Source organism: Anoplopoma fimbria, chromosome 6 (genome assembly GCF_027596085.1).
Source record: "Anoplopoma fimbria isolate UVic2021 breed Golden Eagle Sablefish chromosome 6, Afim_UVic_2022, whole genome shotgun sequence".
Lineage (NCBI taxonomy): Eukaryota > Metazoa > Chordata > Actinopteri > Perciformes > Anoplopomatidae > Anoplopoma > Anoplopoma fimbria.
This window is the reverse complement of record NC_072454.1, coordinates 25,133,747-25,155,801: the sequence shown is the minus strand read 5'-3', so window position 1 is coordinate 25,155,801 and position 22,055 is coordinate 25,133,747. Positions and strand designations below refer to the sequence as shown.

Here is a 22,055-nt window from a genome sequence, read left to right as displayed (position 1 = left end):
TGCACCAACCTTTTCAAGTTGGTGTAGTTCAGTAATTTCCAGGTTGTCCAGGGTAGATGCTGAGCTAACTCTGCCCTCCTCCTCTTCCCCTCTACCCTCCTTCTTCCCTCCATCTTCATCTCGTTCTCTACTTATTCCTTCGTCCTTACAACTTTCTGGTGAGGGGCTTTGCTCCTCCAAGGGGCCCTCGTGGTCCCACAAACCATAACGCTGGGCAGACACACACAAGTGGACACAAAAACACAAATGTGGGAGGTGGAAATTGTGCTGGATAATTTGGAATTATCCTTGAGCATTACTCAAGAGCAATTCCTTCAGCATTCTACTTCTCTCACACAGGTGGAGAGTTAAGGGCAGCTGCTCTGCCCTGATTTTTACTGGATATGGGGAAGTTTATTTGAGATAGGTCTACCTAACCATTTCTCAAGTGAAGGTGAAATCTACAGTACTGTTTAAAAGAAACAGTACATAAGTCACTTTTTGTGAAATGTCCATCTATGTTTTGCTATACTAAGGATCAGGACAAAGGCACATTAGAAATAATGGTCTTAGTATAATTTCCCCTACCATACTGAACTATAGCACTAAGGCAAACTAGCTTAACCCTGAATTAAAAGAACAATTCTGTTTCTCATCATCAACTAATGAGGAGATGCTGAAATTCAAAATTCAAATGCTGGCCTTGGATAGCCTTAGGCCTATAGTTTCATAGCAGTGAGGTATTTGTTGAAAGCATATGTAGTCAAATAAAATAATGAGCTGTGGGGTTTTCCCTTTACCAACCATCTCAGCTAATGATATTAGTTTTTGATATTCACTAAATTTAAAATGTTAAGCCCTCTATGACATTTCTTTATTTTCATTGTTGGGCTTATAACATACATATTCATGCTTGTTATATTAATATAACAAGCATGAATATGTATTAATATATCTTGTCTATGTTTCTAAAGCAATATCCACGTTTTTTTTGTTAAACTAAGTCTTAATTTATCATATAGTAATATTTATTATGTTGTACCTACTTAACAGTCAGTTAGTTTGTCAGTCTGCATGTCCTGTCACAGGTGATATTGCACTGGCCAAAGCTAAACAGAGTAGGCAGATCATTTATAATAATCATTGTGAAAACAAACAAAAAAATCAGCCAGAGATTAACCAACTCGTAAAACTGATGTTGATAAGCTATAGCTGATGAAATTTGTTTTTGTTAATTCTAAAATCAAGGAAGGGAATAATAATGGTTTTCGGGCTTGACCATCAGTGTAATCACTGTTAATATTAACTGACCATGAGAAGGGATCTGTGGAAGAACAGAGCCAGCAGTTGAAGAAGATCATATCTGATGTAATTGTCAGTCTTCTCCAGGCCCAGGATGCAAGGTGGGAAGAAAGGTTTGTCTTCATTTATAGTCATCTCATAAACACTGTTCCAAGGAAAGAATCCAAACTGGAAAAGGTATTTCACCACCACCATCACCTGGAAAGAGAACATTACAGCAATGCCCCAAGTCAGTCCAGAAAAGAGCGCAGACAAGTTAACAGTACACATAATGTCACACATCACAAATCATATCACATGCTGTAAGTTGAACAAAAAGAGGAGATGCTTCAAAGGTCAGGATAATGGGATCAAAGGGGAAATTATTAAGTCTGAGTCTGCCTTTCACTATGTCATAGCAGCCCTCCCTGAATACAATTCTTAATGTATTCATTATTTTATTGCCAGTGTTGCAAAAGGAGCCTGGCCAGATTGTTATTCAAATCAAATTCATTTTATTTTTTTAATACAGCTTGTTGTTGGCACATCTAAATAAAATTCTAATAGAATCTTTTATCTTTTCTGTAATACATTATCCCAAAACAAGCTGTAAACAAAACATTTGAAATTATATCAAATAATAAGCTGAAGTTGAGCTTTTCCAAGCGAAAACAGCTGCTTGCTGCTTCTAGAAACGATGCAAGCTCTGAGACTGAACCAACACAGCAGAGTTGTGGGCCATGAAACCAAAGCAATGAGCTGAAAGGGTCTAAAAAGCTCCATAAAGTGTTGATCTGCAAAGTTGATGAAAATGCCCTTTGCCCACTGCGCCCCCTTTCACATAAAACAGTCATTCGATCAATTTGTAATGTAATAAGTGGGAATTTCCAATTGCTGCAACCATGCATGCCTTAACACTCTTCTAGTGTCTATGAGAAATGGTTATGAAAGAGGGTGTGGCTCGAGTACAGGTGGTATTACCAACCAGTCCACCAGAAAAATTTTGAAGTGGCTTATTTGCAGATTTTTATTTTTACATTTTTTAGCTAAACACTTAAATAACCCTTATTTGAGTCATTAGGTCCTTTGTAAAATCCAGTTAAAGCCAAATCCAGAGTTATTCCCTAATTACTGTTCATGTGAGTGAGGTGAGACCTAGCAGCTCGGATGCTGATTGTAAGTCGCTTTGGATAAAAGCGTCTGCTAAATGACTGCAATGTAATGTAATGTAAAATGCGGGGTTAGCGGGATACGCTAACAGCTTGCTGATGTGCATGGATGTGGAAGCATGGTGAAAGTACCACATCATTTTGGCTTCATGCATCACTGAGCAATTTTCATAGGAATGAGAGGTGCCCCACCTCCAAAGCTGTGTTCAGTTCATCCACAAGACTTACCCACACCATTCAAACAGGAACTCTCTGCTCAGACCAATGATGCCTCCCACAAGAGTCTACTACAAACGGTTCATAAGTTATGAAAGAGGGCTTTGCTTAAGTATAGTTGGCAGGGCTAACACACACCAATAAAGGGGGGACTCTTTGCTGGGTTGAATGATGCCCCCTACAAGAAAAATGGTTAGTGAGCATGGCCATGGTATGTGAATACACTTAGGTTTGCCCCTTTTTGTATAGGCCAATCTCGTTGCCAAAATCCCTTTGGCTTCAGGATGGGATGGGGAAATTTTTGAGGTTGGTGGTCACAGCTAAAAATATTGATTTGTTCAACATAACTATACATTAAACAAACAGGACCATTTCAGACATTTATAATTAAGGGACTTGCATGTCAGAGAATTAAAGCACAATATACATTTAGATAAAAAATGAAATGATTAAAACCACATATGGAGTTTACAATTCAAAGAAATATAAAATGTTAGACATTATATTAGCACTCAATGGAAAGAAGAACTAGGAGTTAATATTACAGAAGATGAAGTGTTGCACATTTGGAGAACACAACAGTCTACAACAGCCTAACATACTTGTAGAGATCACTGTTGGACGAATCTTTTTAAGGTTCACAAGAAATGCTGAGTAAATACTGATGAAGATGTGGGGCAATAAGTGTAGACCATTATCATGTATTTTGGATTTGTCCTGAAAATGCACAGTTTGGGGGAAATATTCAAATGGTTACTATCAAAACTTGTGGCTGATATACCTAGGTCATGTATAGTACTGTACTTTGGTGATATGACAGGAGATACTGTGATAAGAGAAAAAGATATCTGCTGAAAGACTTGATGGCCGCTTATAAAAAGATGGTACGAGGCAGAAACCAACACAGGATAGATGGCTGCAAATTTTGAATCCAATATATTAAATGGAACTGTTAACTCATAGGATAAGAGATCAAGAGCGATGTCGAGAATGATGGGAGAAAAGGACGAAAATGACATGTCAATGACACAATAAGCGGATGCACCACTGACTATGTTACATAAATAAATAGGTATTGTGGTGGCAGGGCAATCCTGATCTTGTCCTGTTTTTCTTCTTCTTTCTTTCCATCTCTGTGTGTATTTGATATATTAAGTATTAAAAAATCTGTTAAATCTTCCAAACATTTAACTCCATTATTTTTAACAATGTGGGGCAGGATTTAAACCTCTATTGCTGATCAGAGAGATTCAAATATTGTTCTGGTTTTGGTATTGTTTGGTATTTTTCATTCATGCAGTGAAATAATATAAACAATCCTGCGATGCTTAAAGGCAAATAAGTTACTTAGTTTCTTGAGTGTGTCTGTGTGTCTCTCAGTGCTCATACCTCTGTGTAGACTATAGCAGTCATCCAAAACCTCTTGGTTGGTCTTGGAACAGCTAGCATAGCCCATAGGAACACCAGTATGGGGAGGACCAGTGATATCACAGAGGCACTGACCGCGTTGTTTAACACTATGATAAAATAGCAGACTAGCTCTGAGTTGGCTGCCAGTAGGTTGTACATGGCAAACAGTAGCTTCAGCAGACGGCTCTGGCTGTTATAGAACTCTCTGCTCTGTTCTAGCTCCTCAATGAAGAACTGCCTGCAGAGAGAGAGAGATAAATACACCATGAATTTGAATTCAAATATCATCATTATTATTATGCATTACAAGTCTTTGAATAAATGATAGAACCAACGGCCAGAGCGATGAAATAAAACATAATTTGAAATAAAACTATTATTTTTCACAAACACATTCATGGCGCAAAACATTGTGGTAACATTGCAGGTAGAAGTAAAAACACTGTCATTGTGGATTATTGTTTTCTCTCTTTAGTCATGAGTTTCTTTTTCTACCTTTCCCCCAGCAGCTCGCTGGCTGTTCTAGAGTGTCTGTGTTGTTGTTTGGATGTCGCTGGTATAGGCTCCATGCTGCTGGGTGGGCGTTCTGGACTCAAGAGGTTCCCAATGCTGTTGAGCCTTGGTCTGGGGGTAGACCGGTCTGTTACACCTCCGCTATCCACCTCGAGGCAGCTTAGAGTGATTCAAACACACATACAAATACAATATATGAATACATAAAAACTAAGAAAACTGAGAAAACTGATCTTAAAGCCCCCTAACTGCCACCCTATGCAACAGGTGGGCACAACAAACACACTGTTAACTATTCTAAGAGCCTTATCAGTCATGACACTAAACATGTAAATTTTGTCCTGAGCATATCCCCAGAAAAAAATAAGTAATTAGGCATCAAAATTATGGAGGATTCATCCTTTATAAACATGCTCAGTAAAGAAGAAATAGTGACACACTATTTCCCACACTAACCTGTGTCTGGTGGAGTCTGCATCAGTCTCGTCCAAACAAGTCTCCAGTGTGGGACTCTCACTGCCCTGAGATACCAGGTCGTCTGTGGAGTCTGCTGTTGTATGATGCTGCCAATCAGAGGGAGACAGACCTAACTTAAAGTGTGTGTGTGTGCGTGTCCGTCTGTGCTGAGTGTTCAATTCCAAAAGATCAATGTTTGCTCAACAAAAATCTCTGTTGTGTTTACCTGCCGTATCTTGTGTATGATGAAGTAGCGTTCATTGCATAGAACAGTAGATGTCTCTCTGTACTGTTTAGTCAGCAGGTTGAGCCACTGAGTCAGTCCATCCACCATGGCCAGAACTATTGCCAATAAGAAGCGCAGGATATCCAAGATCCTCTGAACCATGTCACCGTGACCTGCAGTATCAAGACAGATAGAGACAGGGAGAGGAGAAGAACAAGTGATAAACTTTTACTGACTGTACATTTAACAGGATTATGATAAACCTCCATCTACTATGTGTATACTTTCTTTACTTTGAGAACATTGTGGATAGTGACCTCTAAGACCATATTTTGTGAATCTGTTTTATAATGACAACGGTAAAATAGGTGTGCTGTTGTGTGTGAACCACTATCTGTGTATTGTCTAATGAATAGGGCTATACCAACCTAAGGGAGTTGAGAATCTGAACCTATCAAGTCATTGTACTGGCTTTATGATGCCTAATAGAATTATACTGAAAGAGTATAAACATTTCACAAACCCTATTAAACTTTTTTTTTTTGAAATTATTTGTCAGGACAAACGTGACCATAACTGATAGATCAGTTAAGGCTCTTGTTCAGTTCCCCATTTACTGAACACACAACCACTATACTGAAAGTATTTATTAGTTACTCTCATGATTCACTCTCATGATCACAATAACTAACTAGAAACACAAGAGGAAGCCATTCCTTTACTACATACTAGCCATGTTTCTGTTCTCTTCTAGCACATTTTAAGTGTTCTGTTGAAATGTTGCAGAAATGCAAATGAGGCACGTTTCAATCAACAGTTTTTAGCAAATAAAATTGGCTGCAGCATAGTTTCGTCAGAAGTTGGCACTTTAGGATTTGCATTTCACTTTTCTGGCAGTAAGGGCCTTGTCAAGATGCTGCGGAATACTGCCCGAGCATCGGTATTTGACGCCCTGGGAGTGAGATCAGGCATGGGAAGACTCCAAGGGCAGAAACAGCTGATCAGTCATGTAAGCTAAATGTTTGCTATGTCAGAATGTTTTTGTAAAGGATTAAAAAACCCAGTGAGAGCATCAACTCTTTTTCAAAAAAGAAAAAAAACCCCACCTCCAGTTAGTGTTAAATAATGTTTAGCAGTTGGGAAGCTTATCAAATTTTTCTGTTTTGCTGGAGCATGCAATACTCTAACTGTAAAATATGTGAATGGAACACAGCTACTATAGAATGGAAACTCAGCAGCATGTTGTGATGGTGAAAAGTTGAGGAGGAAGGACAATGTGTACGTACTGGACTCCTGTTCCTCTGGTTCCTCTTCCTGAATGCCAGGGTCCCCAAACACATCATTGTCCCCACAACCTACACACACACAGACAGACAAAAAGTACAAATACTAAATTTGTCTTGTCTTTTTGATTAGATTAAACTTTTTTGTCATTGTCATTACTGAGACAACGATATGCTGTTGCAGTAGAATCTAACTAGAAGTGCAAAAACGTGGTGCAAGGTGACAGATTAGGGGAAGAAGCTGCACTGAGCCTGCTGGTCCTGGAACTAAGAGTCCTTCAGAGGTGTCCGTGACCATGATGGCCTCCAGTTGCTTGTGCTGGACAGCCTCAATGTGGGAGAGTAAATGGTAAATAGACTTGTCCTTGTATAGCGCCTTTCTAGTCTTGACATTACATGTTCATTCACCCATTCATTCATACACTGATTGCAAGGGCTACCATGCATGGTACCTGCCCATCAGGACTAACCCATTCATACCCACATATACAGGAAAGGCACAGCTTCTGGGAGCAATTTGGGGTCAGGTGTCTTGCCCAAGGACACAATGACAGGGAATGGAGGAGCCGGGAATCGATCCGCTTTACCTCTGAGCCACAGCCGCCGTGTCTTGAGTGGAAGTTTGTCTGCTTTGCATTTTTAGGAAGCAGAACACGCAGAGATCATTTTAAATTTTTTGTTTATATTTGACACGTTTAAGTTGTATGATTTTATTTTGTTTTGTTTTATTTGTTTTCAGTCCAGTCAATGGTTTAAATGTTGGTGCAATTTGCTTGAGTGTATCCCAAACCAATCAGTAACTGTTTATTAATTCTTCATGGGCTGAAAGAGTAAATAGCATTTCCATTCAGTGTTGTTTTTCCCATCCATCCAAAGATGCACTTAAGGGTTCCTTCTATAGATAACAATCTTGTAAACAAACTTAGTAATAATGTTTATGTAAATTCCAACCAGATTTCGTTTAGATTAGAGGGTATGTTTTAAATTTTGTTTCATATTTATTCTCATTATTATCTACCCAAGATCTTCCTTGTTGCCAGTGTTTTGGTACATTTTGTAAAAAGAAAAAAAACAATTTTAACGGAATCTTAAGTAAAGAGGTAAAAATTAATCACCAAACTATGGTTAACATTTTGTACTACCTTGTTATTTGCAAGTGCCTTCATCATTTCAGGTGCTCATTGTAAAAATAAATTATTAGGTTTATTTCGGTCATGGGCAATATATGCTTCAGTGATAAAGGTGAAAAGATGATTTTTTTAGGAGCTACTAATCACCGCATCTGCATGCTCTGCCGTTATCATGGTAATAAAAATAGGATGTAAGAATATCTAACCTATCGCAGAAAAAGTCTCCTGTTGTGAAACCACTTTTCCTTCTCTCTCTTTCTCTTTTCTCTCACTCCTCCTCAGTTGTCGTTGGTGTCTCTGACGTTCTTTCAAAGCTGTTTTCACGCTTGTCACCCACGCCAGGTATGCCAACTAAGGGATAAACAAAACAGAATCAACAATACAATAAACATAAAAAATAAATAAGTTTAACTTAGCAAAATATTACCATAGTTGTGTTAAATGTTTCAAACTTTTTAATGCAAAAATTGCAACTATATGCAGTATATAATATCTATAATATTAGTCAATTGTTACCAGATATTAGCTTTGCTTCCAACCTAAAGCCCTTTTGCTTTCTCGCCTTGCAGGTTTCCACAAATCATTGTGGTGCCTGGACTGTGGTCGTGCCTCCTGCTGTGACCCGGCTGACACCCACTGCTACTTCGATTATTATTATTAGCTACATTACTAATACTATTCCCTATATCATTATTTTGATTCTACTATAGTCATTGCTGCTTTTATAAGTATTCTTAACTTTTCCTTTGTTAGTCTGCTTAGTACTGTGATTCTATGAATCATTTATGTCATATACATTGAATGTGTTGTATCTCTGTTATGCTGTTCATTCTGTACACATGACATCTATTGCATTCTGTCCATCCTGGGAGAAGGATCCCTCCTCTGTCGCTCTCACATAGGTTTCTTCCTTTTTTCTCCCTGTTAAAAGGGTTTTTCCTGTGCCGATGTGAGGGTTCCGGGACAGAGAATGTCGCATGTGTACAGATTGTAAAGCCGTCTAAGGCAAATTTGTAATTTGTGATTTTGGGCTGTATATATTATTCACAGCTACTATATCAGGTCAGGTGTGCTTTCTGACATCATGCAGATCATGGCATTTATGAATTGACACAGCACTGTGCCACCGGTTGTGATGACTCAAACTAGCTTAATCAACTAGGCCAACTGCCTCCTTAAACAGAGGTTGGTAATGGCTTTGACAGTAAACGTCATATTTGGTTTGGGCCGACTTTAATGAGACGTAATGAGGAGCCATTGATGTGGAGAGAGAAAAGGAATATGCTTTTTGAGTAAAGTGAATTGTTTTAATCCAAAGATTTTTTTTCAAAGTTTCAAGAATATGAACAGCCATGCATGGTGTGCTGCCTTATGTACTTTGGGGTTTGCATGTATTTGGGTAGGTACATCCTGATTGGCCAGCTATGCTTCTACAAATTTTCAGAGGACATGATGGTAGTGTATTACCCATAGAGTCCAGTAGAGAGCAGAGCCTGTGTGACTAAGAACTTGGCTTGCATGATGACAAACATATCAATATAACACTGACTCCTATAGAAATGGTACATGGAAATATTTTATATGCAAGAACATTTTGTGAAACAGTTGTGTGTCTGACCTTGCAGGCAGTCTGTTTTTGAGGCTTCTGTTCCTCAGAGTCCTCTTCATCCTCACTGTCTGATTCAAACAGGTAGTACTCTCCTGAGTGGAGCACTGTGATTGGAAGAAACATAGTATAATGTCCTCTAGCTCACTATATGGATTACCTGATGTAAGATGAGAAGGACTACTTCAGCCTTACGGAATGTTTTTCACCTATAAGCAACTTGAGTGTTTGTCGTACCTGTAGCATGGTCCAACCATGGCTGGTACCAGTTTTTCTTCCTGGAACTCTTCTTGTCTGTCTGGGTCTCTATAACAAAGACAACATTTAGATTAGTGGAAAGGGAGGCGCTAGTGTAAAGGCCATGGGATCATTTATTTAAATGGTTAATCTTTATGGAAATGTGAATGTGCCCAGCAGATTTCATGGCATATTGCCTATAAGATTAGCAAGGCAAACATAATAGAGAGATAACCACTTTGTTTACCTTTCAGAAAATAAAGCTACAGCTTTCTTTAACAAAACAAAACATGCCAAAATATCAGGGTTGTGAGTCTCAGCTTGCTTTTGAGGTCTTTTTTGGACTTAGTAGTGAAACATTGATTAATGTAGTTATTAGCAAGTATTTAATCTTTATCTTTATTTCACCAAATTTTGGTATTTTGACGTCCCAACTCACACAGGCCCCATCTTTTACTGGACTCTATTGGTAATACTCTCCTCCAATCAAGAATATGCATTCACCCACTGAAAATTTGCATAAGCATAGCCAGGCAATCAGGACATGTCAACCCAAATATGTACAACCCACAGCATAAAAGGCTGCTGCTAAATTATCATTTTTTCCTTAAGCAAACAATTGAAAAATAAAACAAAAATTTGACATCTGACTGCCTATCTCAGAGTCGGCACTTCAGTGACCTCTTCAGTTCCGGTCATGTCTCGGCCATTCCGCTAGGACAGATCTCCATGACATCTACCTCAAATGCCATGAAATAGACCACGCAGATGGCACTGTTCAGCAGCCACCAGCTTCCCTAGCCTGCCAAGCGCAGCCCGAGTTTCAATGCTAGCAGTAGGTATATCACTTCTGATGCTTTGATGTGGTGAATTTACGTGATTCTTGGCTGCAATGTGTAAGCAGGAGCTTGAAATTGAAAGGGACTGCAGTCCCTTTAACGCTGTCAAAGGGGCTTTGCCAAGTTTGTTCGTTGGCATGTTCTGTTGAACTTAAGGCCCAATCAGACACACTGAACAGCTATTTGTGTGCTTTGGGGACGATGTGGCCGAGAAAGCCCTATACAACAAACGCGGGATGGCTTAACGAATGTTATGTTGCGTAAGGACATGCAAGGGCGAAAACCTGTGTGAGTTAGAACGAAGGTCACATTATTGTTACCCTAGTTCCATAGGCACTTCTGCCAAGGCAGCCCTGTTGTTACTGCCTGACACACTGTGGGGTAGGCATGTATTCGGGTAGGCAAGTCCTAATTGGCAGCCTTCGCGTATACATATTTTCTGTGGGCGAATGCGTGCTTGTGATTGGAGGAGAGGATTATCCATAAAGTCCAGTAGAGAACTCCGCCTGTGCTTAAAAAACTAGGTTTACAATAACGTAACCTAAATTTTCAGATCAGTTGAAGAAATAATTAAGGAGAAAATATGAAGGACAGAGAGAAGGAAAGAAAAGAAGAAAACATATCTGTTATTTTTACGAGCTCATGCCGTGGTGAGTGTAAAATATAAATAAACTTGATGAGTGTTGCACATCAGTGCTGGGTTCAGTTCAGGTTTACAAAATTGCATTGATTGAGATCTGAAGGGTGCTTCATCAGCAGCTAAAAACAAGCTGACAAGTGCAGATACATAGCAGAGGTGGTACACATGTTAACCGTGCTTGTTTAGTTTTCTTAGTTTTCTAACAGTTTGCCGAATATTTTTCCAGTCCGCCAGCGAACTAATGACTCCTACCAGCAGTCTGACTCTCGTTAGAATCTTCACTTGTTTTGTGTCCATCTCTGTACTTCTGCTGCTTTGCACGAATTCTCTGCATCCTGAGAGGAGATAACAGAAAAATGAAAGGATAGAAGACAGAATAATTTAGCTTTAACTCTCTTTTGAAATTAATTTATAATATTTGCTGTAGGCTTATATAAAGCTATGTATTATATACCTATCTGGTGTATACCATGGTATATCTACACAGGGCACAGAGTTATCGCAGGAACCTTCCCGCCCATCTGCTCACCTCTTTCCACTTTCCATCATCAGCCTTGCAGTAATATCCTGTCCCTTTTCCACTCGCTCCTTGGCAGATTGCCATAGGTGCTTTGTTGCTTCATGCCTTTGCATCTAAGCCTGATGCCTGAAACCTGAACCTCTATCTGTACCTGCCTGCCAGTTACCAGTGGGCTTCATACCCATATAAATAAGCCTATGAAAATAATGCAGCACACAGTGCATAGAATGGCCTCCGTTCATGCTTGAGTATAAACAAAGCTTTAGCCATTGTAACGTGGCGGTTTGATACGTGGTAGTTGGATCACTCATGTTGAGAATAAACACTTTACTGTCTTCCCAACACTTGGTCAGTTCCCAACAGCAACAGTTCCTTACTCTCATGTAACAGTCCAAGTCCTCCTACGTCATTGTAACTGTTTTAAACAACATGTAAATAATTAACTGTGTTAACATAACTTACAATGAACTCAAAGATATGACTAAACCTCACTTCTGTACTTTACACTTGTGATTCTTTAGCGTGGCTAGTGTCATGTTTATTGTAGGGCTGCCAACTCTCACGTAATTGACTCATTACATACGCGTCACGCCACACGGCCATTTTCTCACGCAGAGTCAAAACAATATAAGTAATAACTTATAACTTTACTATATCTTTAACACAGTTGTGAAACGGCTAACGTGCATGCGCATATTTATGTTTAGAATAAACTGCTGAAAAATCTGAAACTTGTGTGACGTAATATAAACAATACGATCCAATTTTTGTGAACCCAGTGGTGGGGCCTGATCAGGTGCGCCCTGGCAAGTGCGTCGGGAGCGGGCAAAAGCACTTAGTAATTTTCTGGCCAGGCTTCCTTCGAGCAACTGTGGTGCAATTGGTCACAGGGTGGATTTAAAAGAATGCATTTTTAGAGGTGGGTGCATAAGAGGCTATGACAATCATTGCTTATCACATACGACCGTCTGTCTGTCAATCTATCTGCAGCAGGGTAGGTAAGCATATAAGTTACCTTTCTAATAGATTTACAAACTTTTGGACTTATCAATTACATATTATAATATTTAACTGGATAACTGAGAAGTTTGCTGTGTGGGCACCATGAATATGAATACCAAATTTCAGCACAAACCATGCAAAAAAAGATGCTGGAAGGACAAGAATACTAACATTGCTGTCCCTAGAGCCTTCACCTACTATCATCTTGTGTTTAAGGCATATAAAAGGTACAACACTTCATCTTTAAGAACTTTAGTCATACAGCTTTCCATTTCGAATTGTACTTTGATGTACCATTACAATGCTACTAACAAAAGCAAATTTCATCAGTTGCCCTTAATGTACTGTGAAAACTTACGATCTCTTGAGCTGTGACAGAGATTTCCTCTCAGCTTGTTGGTGGAACTTAATGTTTTTCACGATACTGGCTCTGAAGAGCTTAAATCCCCTGGAAGGGAAGAAACAGCTGTCAATGCATTTGTCAACAAGTAACTGTCATAATGAAGTTACTGGGGAACCAATACCCATAGCAGCTTCATTTCAATTAACAAAGAAAGTGTGTTGAATTAATCATAGTAGTCTGTACATTTGGTATCTATTTCAGCAACTTGTGAAGAAGTTGAAGCTGAGGCTGGGTTTCTATTTCAGGAATAAGTCTTGCTTTTCTTTTGATGCTAAAAAGAGACTTGTTGCTGCTACTTTTATGTCTGTGATTGATTATGGTGATGTTTTATATATGCATGCATCTTCTCAATGCCTTCACTCCTTAGATACTGTCTACCATGGTGCATTGAGGTTCATGACAAATCTTAAGGCCCTTACTCACCATTGCTCCCTGTATGCTAGGGTTGGTTGGCCTGCATTGTCCATCCGTAGACTCAATCATTGGCATGTCCTTATTTATAAGGCAATTCTTAACTTGCTTCCATTTTATCTATGTAATTTAATCCATCAGAAAAATGCTGGAAGCTACCGTCTCCGCTCTGTGACATATTCGCAAGACTTACTCTTGCTATCTGTCCCCAACGTCCGTCTCGAAATGGGAAAAAGGGGTTTTAGGTTTGCTGCTCCTGCGGCTTGGAATTTGCTGCAGACTGATTGGGTCTACGGGAGTTGGTCTCTTTAAGTGTTTTTAAAAATAGATTGAAGGAGTTGGAGGAACGTTCATCTGGTTGTAGATGTTTTTGACTGAGGTATGTGCCCCTGTGTGATCTAGGATATGATGACCTGAGTCTTAGTTTGGGTTTACTCATGCGTTGATCTGAACTTTTTTATTGTCTGTCACTGTTTTATGTTGCATGTCTGAAACTTTGTTTAATGTGCTGCTGCTGTCTTGGCCAGGACACTCTTGTAAAGGAGATTTTTAATCTCAATGAGGCTTTTCCTGGTTAAATACATTTTTAATTAAAAAATGTTTTAAAACCAGGGTAATATCTGTTCTTGAAATTAGCATTTTGTGTATATATATATATATTAAAGAAAAATAGATGTTCGTTACACATATTTACATGTATTTTTAAATACTACAACTCAAAGAACCTAAGAAAGAATCCTTTCTCAGATCTTTCTCCAAGGTCCCAAACTGTATTCAGTAATTTAATAACTGTTGACCCCTAGCATTGAGACAACTGCATTAGCTCACTCATTCAGTCAGTTCATTGTGTCTTACCTCGAGGCCTGTTTTGCAGAAGCTTGCAGCTCTGCAATCACATGCAGGAAGTAGTGACTGAGGAAAACCCTCCTCTGCAGCAACAGACAGAGAAAACAGATACTATCCCAGATGATCCCAGCCTCTTCTACTGGGAGGCTGCAGGTCTTGTCACTCACTGCTTTTGCTGTCAGGAAAAACAAACAAAGACTATGAAACGCACCAAGTGGGAATGAATATTGGAGAACATAATTGTAAATGCTTCTCTCATGTGTGAATGCAATTTTATACAGAAAAAACAATCTAATATAGAAAGTTCCAGTTCCAAACACATCGGAAAAGGGGATTTTTTTTTCTTGTACTGTTAAATACAAAATCACTTGTCCTTCATAAAATCATCCCAAGATATAAAATATGAAACACAATGCAATAATTCATCACTTTTGCTTCATTACATAGATACTATTCCTAATGTATACATGGCTATTGTGTTGTATTATTACTACTGTATAAGCACTTACGGTCATAGTATCCTTTAACTGTGCAAACCAGGCTGAAGAGCTGAATCACCCAACAGAAGCCGTTCTGCATCTCAAACATAAACACACATGCCAGGATCTGAAAACACACACACACAAAAACACAAGAGAAATACAAAATTCTGTGAGAAAAGTTACAGGCAGTCCTTAGAACACCCAAGTCCTTCAGACCTGCTCACAATCGGTCAAATGTTGAAGGAAATTTGCCTTATTAATATTTGATGGCAGTTGAGTTTGTCATCAAGCTAAGAGACCAAGAGCTCATAATCAGCCTCTGTGTTGGATCCTGAACTTCCTGACGGGCAGACCCCATACTGTGTGGATAGGCAGCCCCACTCACTCCCCCCTGACTGTCAACACCGGATCCCTACAGGGCTGCAGTCTCAACACTCTCCTCTACTGGTACTCACCACACAAAGAAAACAAGGACGGGCGACACAACACCACGCCTCTTACCGCCCTCAACTGCACTTTCCACCGCTCAAACAACACCAAGTCGTTACAGTGGGTTGTAAACTGCTCAGCACATTACCGAGACAAAGTTGCAATCCATGGATGACCTCTAAATGTCAAGTCAAGTAGCAACTGGGTATCTCAATTCCTCAAGAGTCTCTCTCAGCAGCTTTATAAAAAAGGTGTTTGTTAGGAAATTTTAGCACAACTTGACAGGACTCTTAATGGTAAGAAAAGACACATTGTGGCCCTAGAAGCCCACATTCTACAAATTAATTTAATGATGATAAAATTGCATGGCTGTGACTTATTTGGAGATTTAAATGTGTAATTTAATTTGCCCAAAATAATCAAAATTTACCAGAAGTGATGTATCTGATCAATACCAGTGAGGCAGACATTCAACATTGGTAAAACTGGTTTATACTTATTTACTTACATTATACTTATACCTATGGCATTTTATGACTTAAAGTAAATAATCAGATTTCATATTTTGACAGCATAACTGCAACACTTCACGGGTGTTATTGTTTAAAAACATTTTTTATTATATACCTTATTTTATTCATTCTATTCTAATTTAATAAATGTATTACATCTTTGTTTTGGTTTCAGTCAGAGTTGGGTGTAGCAGCTCTACCGCAGTCAGGGCAAAGTCACAAGTTCACGTTAATATTGGCCTGCAGTCATATTAGTAATTTATATATGGGTGGTCATGCAACAACATGTAACCCTTAATCCAGTCGCTGTATCCAGTTGTTTGGATTGTTTTGGGGATCTTTACAGACGTATCTGCTCTAACTATTGATTGTTTCAACACTTGATTCATGAGTCTTTGACGTACTTAGAGAAGCATGAACTTGGCTCTGATATACCGAAGCTTAAAGCCCCCTTATCATTTCTCCTAATCATATGCACTTCACATGCTCTACCAATTACCAAGACAAAAGGTCTAAGGAACAAAGGAGCCCCCAAAAACTGCAAACTAACACCAAATGATGAGTTTAGTACTTACTGATAACACATTTTTAGATATAATGACTGCCACGTTGTAGATGATGAGACAGTCCCACAGGGCGAGGCGGGTTCTGGATGATTTGACCAAAAGCCTGGTGCCTAACAGTAGAAAAAAGAAGCAGGCGAGCAGGTAGCCCAATCCAAACACAGAGATTCTCGTAGCGCCGGTGATGAAGACCACTGACAGCACAAACCAGAAGAGGTGACGAAACACCAAAACTTTAGCCATGTCCAGGTAACTCCTGGAGGAGGACAGGAAAAGAAACATTTCAGGAAAGGCAGACCGAGACTACGTCTAACTTCCTGTTTTTATTCAAATTTCCAATTGTCATTTTGCTACTTAATAGTGGTTCAACCAAATGCTAAATAGGGAAATCACTATTCCAACAATACATCAACCTGGCCAATATTCTCATCTAATTTATCTTATGTTAAATATGTTGGTATCAGTGTGTTTGTTGGTTATTTAAGAAATATATAATATCTCTGAATTAGAGATCTACAGCTCATAACACATGATAACAGGAGCACAACAGACAGACATCAGGCAGACTGATGGTAAGATGGACGGACCTATGCTGTATATACCTGCAGTTGATGAAGTTTGGTGCAGGGTTAAATAGTCGACCTTCCATTGGTTCAGGGTCATCTGTGTTCTCTCCTGCAAGAACCATCCACTCCTCTGTGTGCTCGCACTCAAACACCTTCCACTGCTGGGATGCACACAGCAGGAGCACAAAGTCCGCTTTGGACAAAAAAACAACACAACACAACATCATCACCAGCGCCACTTCGAAGCCTAGCCTCATTCTATGAGCAGCAGGTCAAGGCAAAGGCCCATGACATGATGGGGGATAGTACCCATGTCCTACACCCTCGGTTCCAGATGCTTCCTCTTGGGCGCCTCCTATGCCTCCCCAGGTGCTCTACCAACCGGCATAGAGCATCGTTTATACCAGAAGCTATCCGCCTGGTGAACAAGGAACTGAAGGTCAACTCTGTGCTCTATTTGTACCTTGGTACATGAAATGTGATAGTGCCTATCTGCTATGTAGACTACTTATTCATTTACTTCTTTTTTTATTATTTATTATGACTTTTAGTAATAGCAATTGCACCTCCAACCTTAGCTCCTCTGCTTGTATGTTGTCCGTCTGTGATGTGTCTGTTTTTTTTTTTTTTTGTCTGTTTCTATTTATGCCCAAAATCAAATTGCCCTTGTGGATTAATAAAGTTGTATTGTATTGTATCACCATCACTATCACCATCATCAAGTGCAGTTAGGTCTCAGAGTTCCTCTAGCGACTTTTCCAGTCTATGTTGATGTGTCCTTGAGCACGACACTTTAGCTGTGCCATTGGCGAAAGAATGTGTGTGAATGTGATAGTCCTGATTGGAACGTGATGAATGTGTGTGAATTGGTGAATAATGACATGTAGTCTAAAATGCTTGGAGTGGTCGGAAGACTAGAAAGGCGCTATATAAATACAAGTCCATAAATACAAGAATTTGATTTTCTCACACTGTTGTTGTTACTCATTTCACACACATAGGCCCGAAATACACACACTTGAACACTCCAGGCCTATAGAAATGCATGTGTGGAAAGATGTCAGAGCAAGGGGGCAGCATTTGGGGTCTCTTTGTTGTGCTTTGCTAGGGTCATATAATTACTAAGAAATGTAAAATAATGTCCATGTCTCAAAAGTTAGCTGAGTGCATTTCAATCAAAAACATCAAAGGTTAGTCACTTAAAGGCGAGCCAAACAAACATGGGGGGAATAATTACTGGTAAATGACCTGTGCTGTAGTGTCTCACATGCTTAAAGGCATTTTTGGGGAATTTATTTCTTCAATGGACAAGGTGGACTTGTTGGGTTGATAGAGATAAAATAATAGACACCAGCAAAGGCATATGGATGCGTGCGCACACACACACACACACACACACACACACACACACACACACACACACACACACACACACACACACACACACACACACACACACACACACACACACACACACACACACACACACACACACACACACACACACACACACACACACACACACACACCTATGCACACACACACACACACACACACACACACACACACACACACACACACACACACACACACACACACACACACACACACACACACACACACACCTAGGTTTTTGGAGTTCGGCACAGTGTAGAAGTCAGGCAGGTAGATCCATTTGATGAGCGCCGAGTTCATCAACACTTGAGTGTTCCACCGCCATGGGTAGTCTACAGGACAACACAGGAATACAGGGAGACAGGTAAAGTAGGTACTTAATTTACACAATGTCACAATTATCTATTTCTACAGTAGTTTACTTTCAGCAAATTTCTATTTGATATATATACATATATATATATATATACATGAATGATTGATCAATCAAAACAGTATCAGACAGATTAATATAATATAATGCAGGAAGCCTTGATATTGATGTTACAATCAAAACACAGAGCACACTGTCTAGAAAAGACATGCTATGATTTAATTAATGTAAACACTTTGAAATAAGCTGCTCTTCCTTTTTACCCTTGTAAAAAGAGTTTTATAAGATATATAAAAAACATGTAGTCTAAAAAAAAATATATATATATATATATATATATATATATATATATATACACACACATTACAGAGAGTACAGGTGCTCTACCCGTACACCTACAATAGTAGAAAACATTGTTGTTGATATTGTCTTCTATAGTTGCACTTAACTGCAACTAAGGACTCACCTATACAGAGAGCAGGCGGTATGCCCACACACAAAAGATACTGGTAGATCATGAAGATGGACAGAAAGAGACAATATCTGGGCCAGATCCTGGCAATAGCTGCCCGCCGCCGCCTCACCAAGATGGCTACCAACCAACACCCATGGATTATCACCAAGAAGTTCATCCGCTGGCCAATCACATTGACAGTCATCAGGAAGCAAATCTTTTAAAAAAGAAGGTACGTTTTCGGAGATTTTAATAAAATTGAACTTAAAAAATAAATAATTTTACAACTTGATCATTTTTTCAGATTAAACACTGATTCTCTGGAACAGTCTGGAGAGGATACATTAGTGTCATCTTTTTTTGTCTGAAATTTATTTTAAAAGAAAACTTAAAAAAGTTATCTTGTTTAATTTTTTTCCCCTCAAGAACTATCTTTATTAAACTTCCTTTTCTTAGTGCCCAGTGGTGAAGTGATCTCTCCCAGCTACCTCTAATCCAAATTTGTAGAAGGTGTAGTTGAGCAGGTACTTGGAGCAGGAAATGAGGCCCTGGTCTAGAGTGTCCCTGGTGGCAGCAGGGAACAAAGTAGGGATGGTGGGAGGAGATCGCTGGAGCTGACAGTAGTGGTGAGACTGGTGTCGATATACTGTCGCCTCAAACACCAACAACATCAGCACTATTAAATGATTCTGAAAAATAAAAACATTAACATAAAAACAGACACTAATTTAAATTTTATTATGAGTTCAATTAATCAGTCCTTTACTAGTAAAGCAGACCCAACACACAATAGAAATTAACATAAACACACATATACAGCGGGTAAAATAAGTATTGAACACGTCACCATTTTTCTCAGTAAATATATTTCTAAAGGTGCTATTGACATGAAATTTTCACCAGATGTCGGTAACAACCCAAGTAATCCATACATACAAACAAAACAAATAAGTTCAGAAATTAAGTTATGTGTAATAAAATGGAATGACACAGGGAAAAGGTATTGAACACATGAAGACCCAAATGAATCGGACGATGGTAGATGGCAGCAGATTTTTATCAAGAATGTCTTGGTACATTTTTCCATTCATCCTTCCTTCAATTATATGAAGTTTGCCAGTGCCGTATGCTGAAAAACAGCCCCACACCATGATGTTCCCACCTCCAAACTTCACTGTTGGTATGGTGTTTTTGGGGTGATGTGCAGTGCCATTTGACCTCCAAACATGGTGTGTATTATGGCATCCAAAGAGTTCAATTTTGGTCTCATCTGACCAGACTATATTCTCCCAGTATTTCACAGGCTTGTCTAAATGTTGTGCAGCAAACTTTAAACGAGCTTCAACATGCTTTTTCTTCAGCAATGGAGTCTTGCGTGGTGAGCATGCATATAGGCCACGGCGGTTGAGTGCATTACTTATTGTTTTCTTTGAAACAATTGTACCTGCTGATTCCAGGTCTTTCTGAAGCTCTCCACAAGTGGTCCTTGGCTCTTGGACAACTCTTCTGATAATTATTTTCACTCCTCTGTCAGAAATCTTGCGAGGAGCACCTGGTCGTGGCCGGTTTATGGTGAAATGATGTTCTTTCCACTTCCGGATTATGGCCCCAACAGTGCTCACTGGAACATTCAGAAGTTTAGAAATCCTTCTGTAACCAACGCCATCAGTATGTTTTACAACAATAAGGTTGCGAAGGTCTTGAGAGAGCTCTTTGCTTTTACCCATCATGAGATGTTTCTTGTGTGACACCTTGGTAATGAGACACCTTTTTATAGGCCATCAGTTGGGACTGAACCAGCTGATATTAATTTGCACTGACAAGGGGCAGGATTGCTTTCTAATTACTGATAGATTTCAGCTGGTGTCTTGGCTTTCCATGCCTTTTTGCACCTCCCTTTCTTCATGTGTTCAATACTTTTTCCCTGTGTCATTCCATTTTATTACACATAACCTAATTTCTGAACTTATTTGTTTGGTTTGTATGTATGGATTACTTGGGTTGTTACCGACATCTGGGGAGAATTTCATGTCAATAGCACCTTTAGAAATATATTTACTGAGAAAAATGGTGACGTGTTCAATACTTATTTTACCCGCTATACACATATACATACATATACACATATATATACATATATACACATATACACATATATATATATATATATACATATATATATATATATATATATATATATATATATATATATATATATATATATATATATATATATATATATATATATATATATACAAATATGGTTTTACTTCTGCCTCATCAATTTGGTTTTGGTACTGAAGCTTGGGTAATATATTGAGTTTGAGACAAAATATACAGCCCTAATCTTCACTATAGAATACATACAGTAGTGTCCACAATTTTATAAATCTGATAAAGTGGCATTCTCACTAGAGCCACACCATTCACAGAGTAAAAATACATGAATTTACCTTGCTATATCCCAGTACTGTGGCATCTTTCCTGATACCAAACCATATGGCTGGGTCCACTTGCTCCTTATACAGAGAGGAGTTCATCATCTCTTCTGGTAGCAGGTTGGTTTCATTTGTTAAGGGCTGTGAGAGAAACAAAAAAATGAAACAAATTCATAAGCGGGACTCTATTTTGCATTTCCTACTGTCCCAGCTCATGGGAAAAATATCAGGAGAGAGAGAAGAAGCAGTAAGGGTCGATGGCCATCGTTCTAAAAGAGCACTGCTGCCTCCTTGGTTCCCGTCTCTTTTTTATTCCTTCTCTTTTTATTTCAACACAAACTGTGTGTAACTTGCACCCTTGGGAAGTTCTGCCTTTGAAAAGTTGAACAATGCTACAGTCTTGGAAATACGCATCAGTCATGACTGTGAGGGGTTAATGAAATTATTTTGTAATGACAAAAAGGATAACAATATATTTGTAGGCTTAATACTAGGTGTTGATCAGTACCAGGGACAGAAACACTCTTCAGGTCATGAGAGTTCTGGTTTTCAGATCTGACTCTCCTGCCAAAACTCATTAATAAATACTTGCAAAATTCTGCTGTGTTAAACTGTAAAAATCTGACTATGGCTGAGTTTTAAGTCGCATTTGGCGTCTACAGAGACGTCATATGTT

General features: G+C 39.0%; 1 protein-coding gene across 1 annotated transcript in view; it reads right to left on the bottom strand.

The window, feature by feature from the left end:
- piezo1 (piezo-type mechanosensitive ion channel component 1) overlaps positions 1 to 22,055 on the bottom strand; it is a 79,864-nt gene that overhangs the window by 16,465 nt on the left and 41,344 nt on the right. Inside the window, exons 20-39 of the mRNA XM_054599755.1 lie at positions 21,395 to 21,520; positions 19,430 to 19,630; positions 18,954 to 19,158; positions 18,339 to 18,446; positions 16,756 to 16,912; positions 16,166 to 16,409; positions 14,677 to 14,773; positions 14,177 to 14,342; positions 12,866 to 12,955; positions 11,238 to 11,320; positions 9,507 to 9,575; positions 9,282 to 9,376; positions 7,870 to 8,014; positions 6,537 to 6,605; positions 5,251 to 5,423; positions 5,025 to 5,131; positions 4,551 to 4,727; positions 4,035 to 4,293; positions 1,291 to 1,479; positions 10 to 210 (exon numbers count right to left, since the gene is read on the bottom strand). Coding sequence (XP_054455730.1) covers positions 10 to 210; positions 1,291 to 1,479; positions 4,035 to 4,293; positions 4,551 to 4,727; positions 5,025 to 5,131; positions 5,251 to 5,423; positions 6,537 to 6,605; positions 7,870 to 8,014; positions 9,282 to 9,376; positions 9,507 to 9,575; positions 11,238 to 11,320; positions 12,866 to 12,955; positions 14,177 to 14,342; positions 14,677 to 14,773; positions 16,166 to 16,409; positions 16,756 to 16,912; positions 18,339 to 18,446; positions 18,954 to 19,158; positions 19,430 to 19,630; positions 21,395 to 21,520 — 2,961 coding nt within the window. The remainder of the gene's footprint in view (positions 1 to 9; positions 211 to 1,290; positions 1,480 to 4,034; positions 4,294 to 4,550; positions 4,728 to 5,024; positions 5,132 to 5,250; positions 5,424 to 6,536; positions 6,606 to 7,869; positions 8,015 to 9,281; positions 9,377 to 9,506; positions 9,576 to 11,237; positions 11,321 to 12,865; positions 12,956 to 14,176; positions 14,343 to 14,676; positions 14,774 to 16,165; positions 16,410 to 16,755; positions 16,913 to 18,338; positions 18,447 to 18,953; positions 19,159 to 19,429; positions 19,631 to 21,394; positions 21,521 to 22,055) is intronic.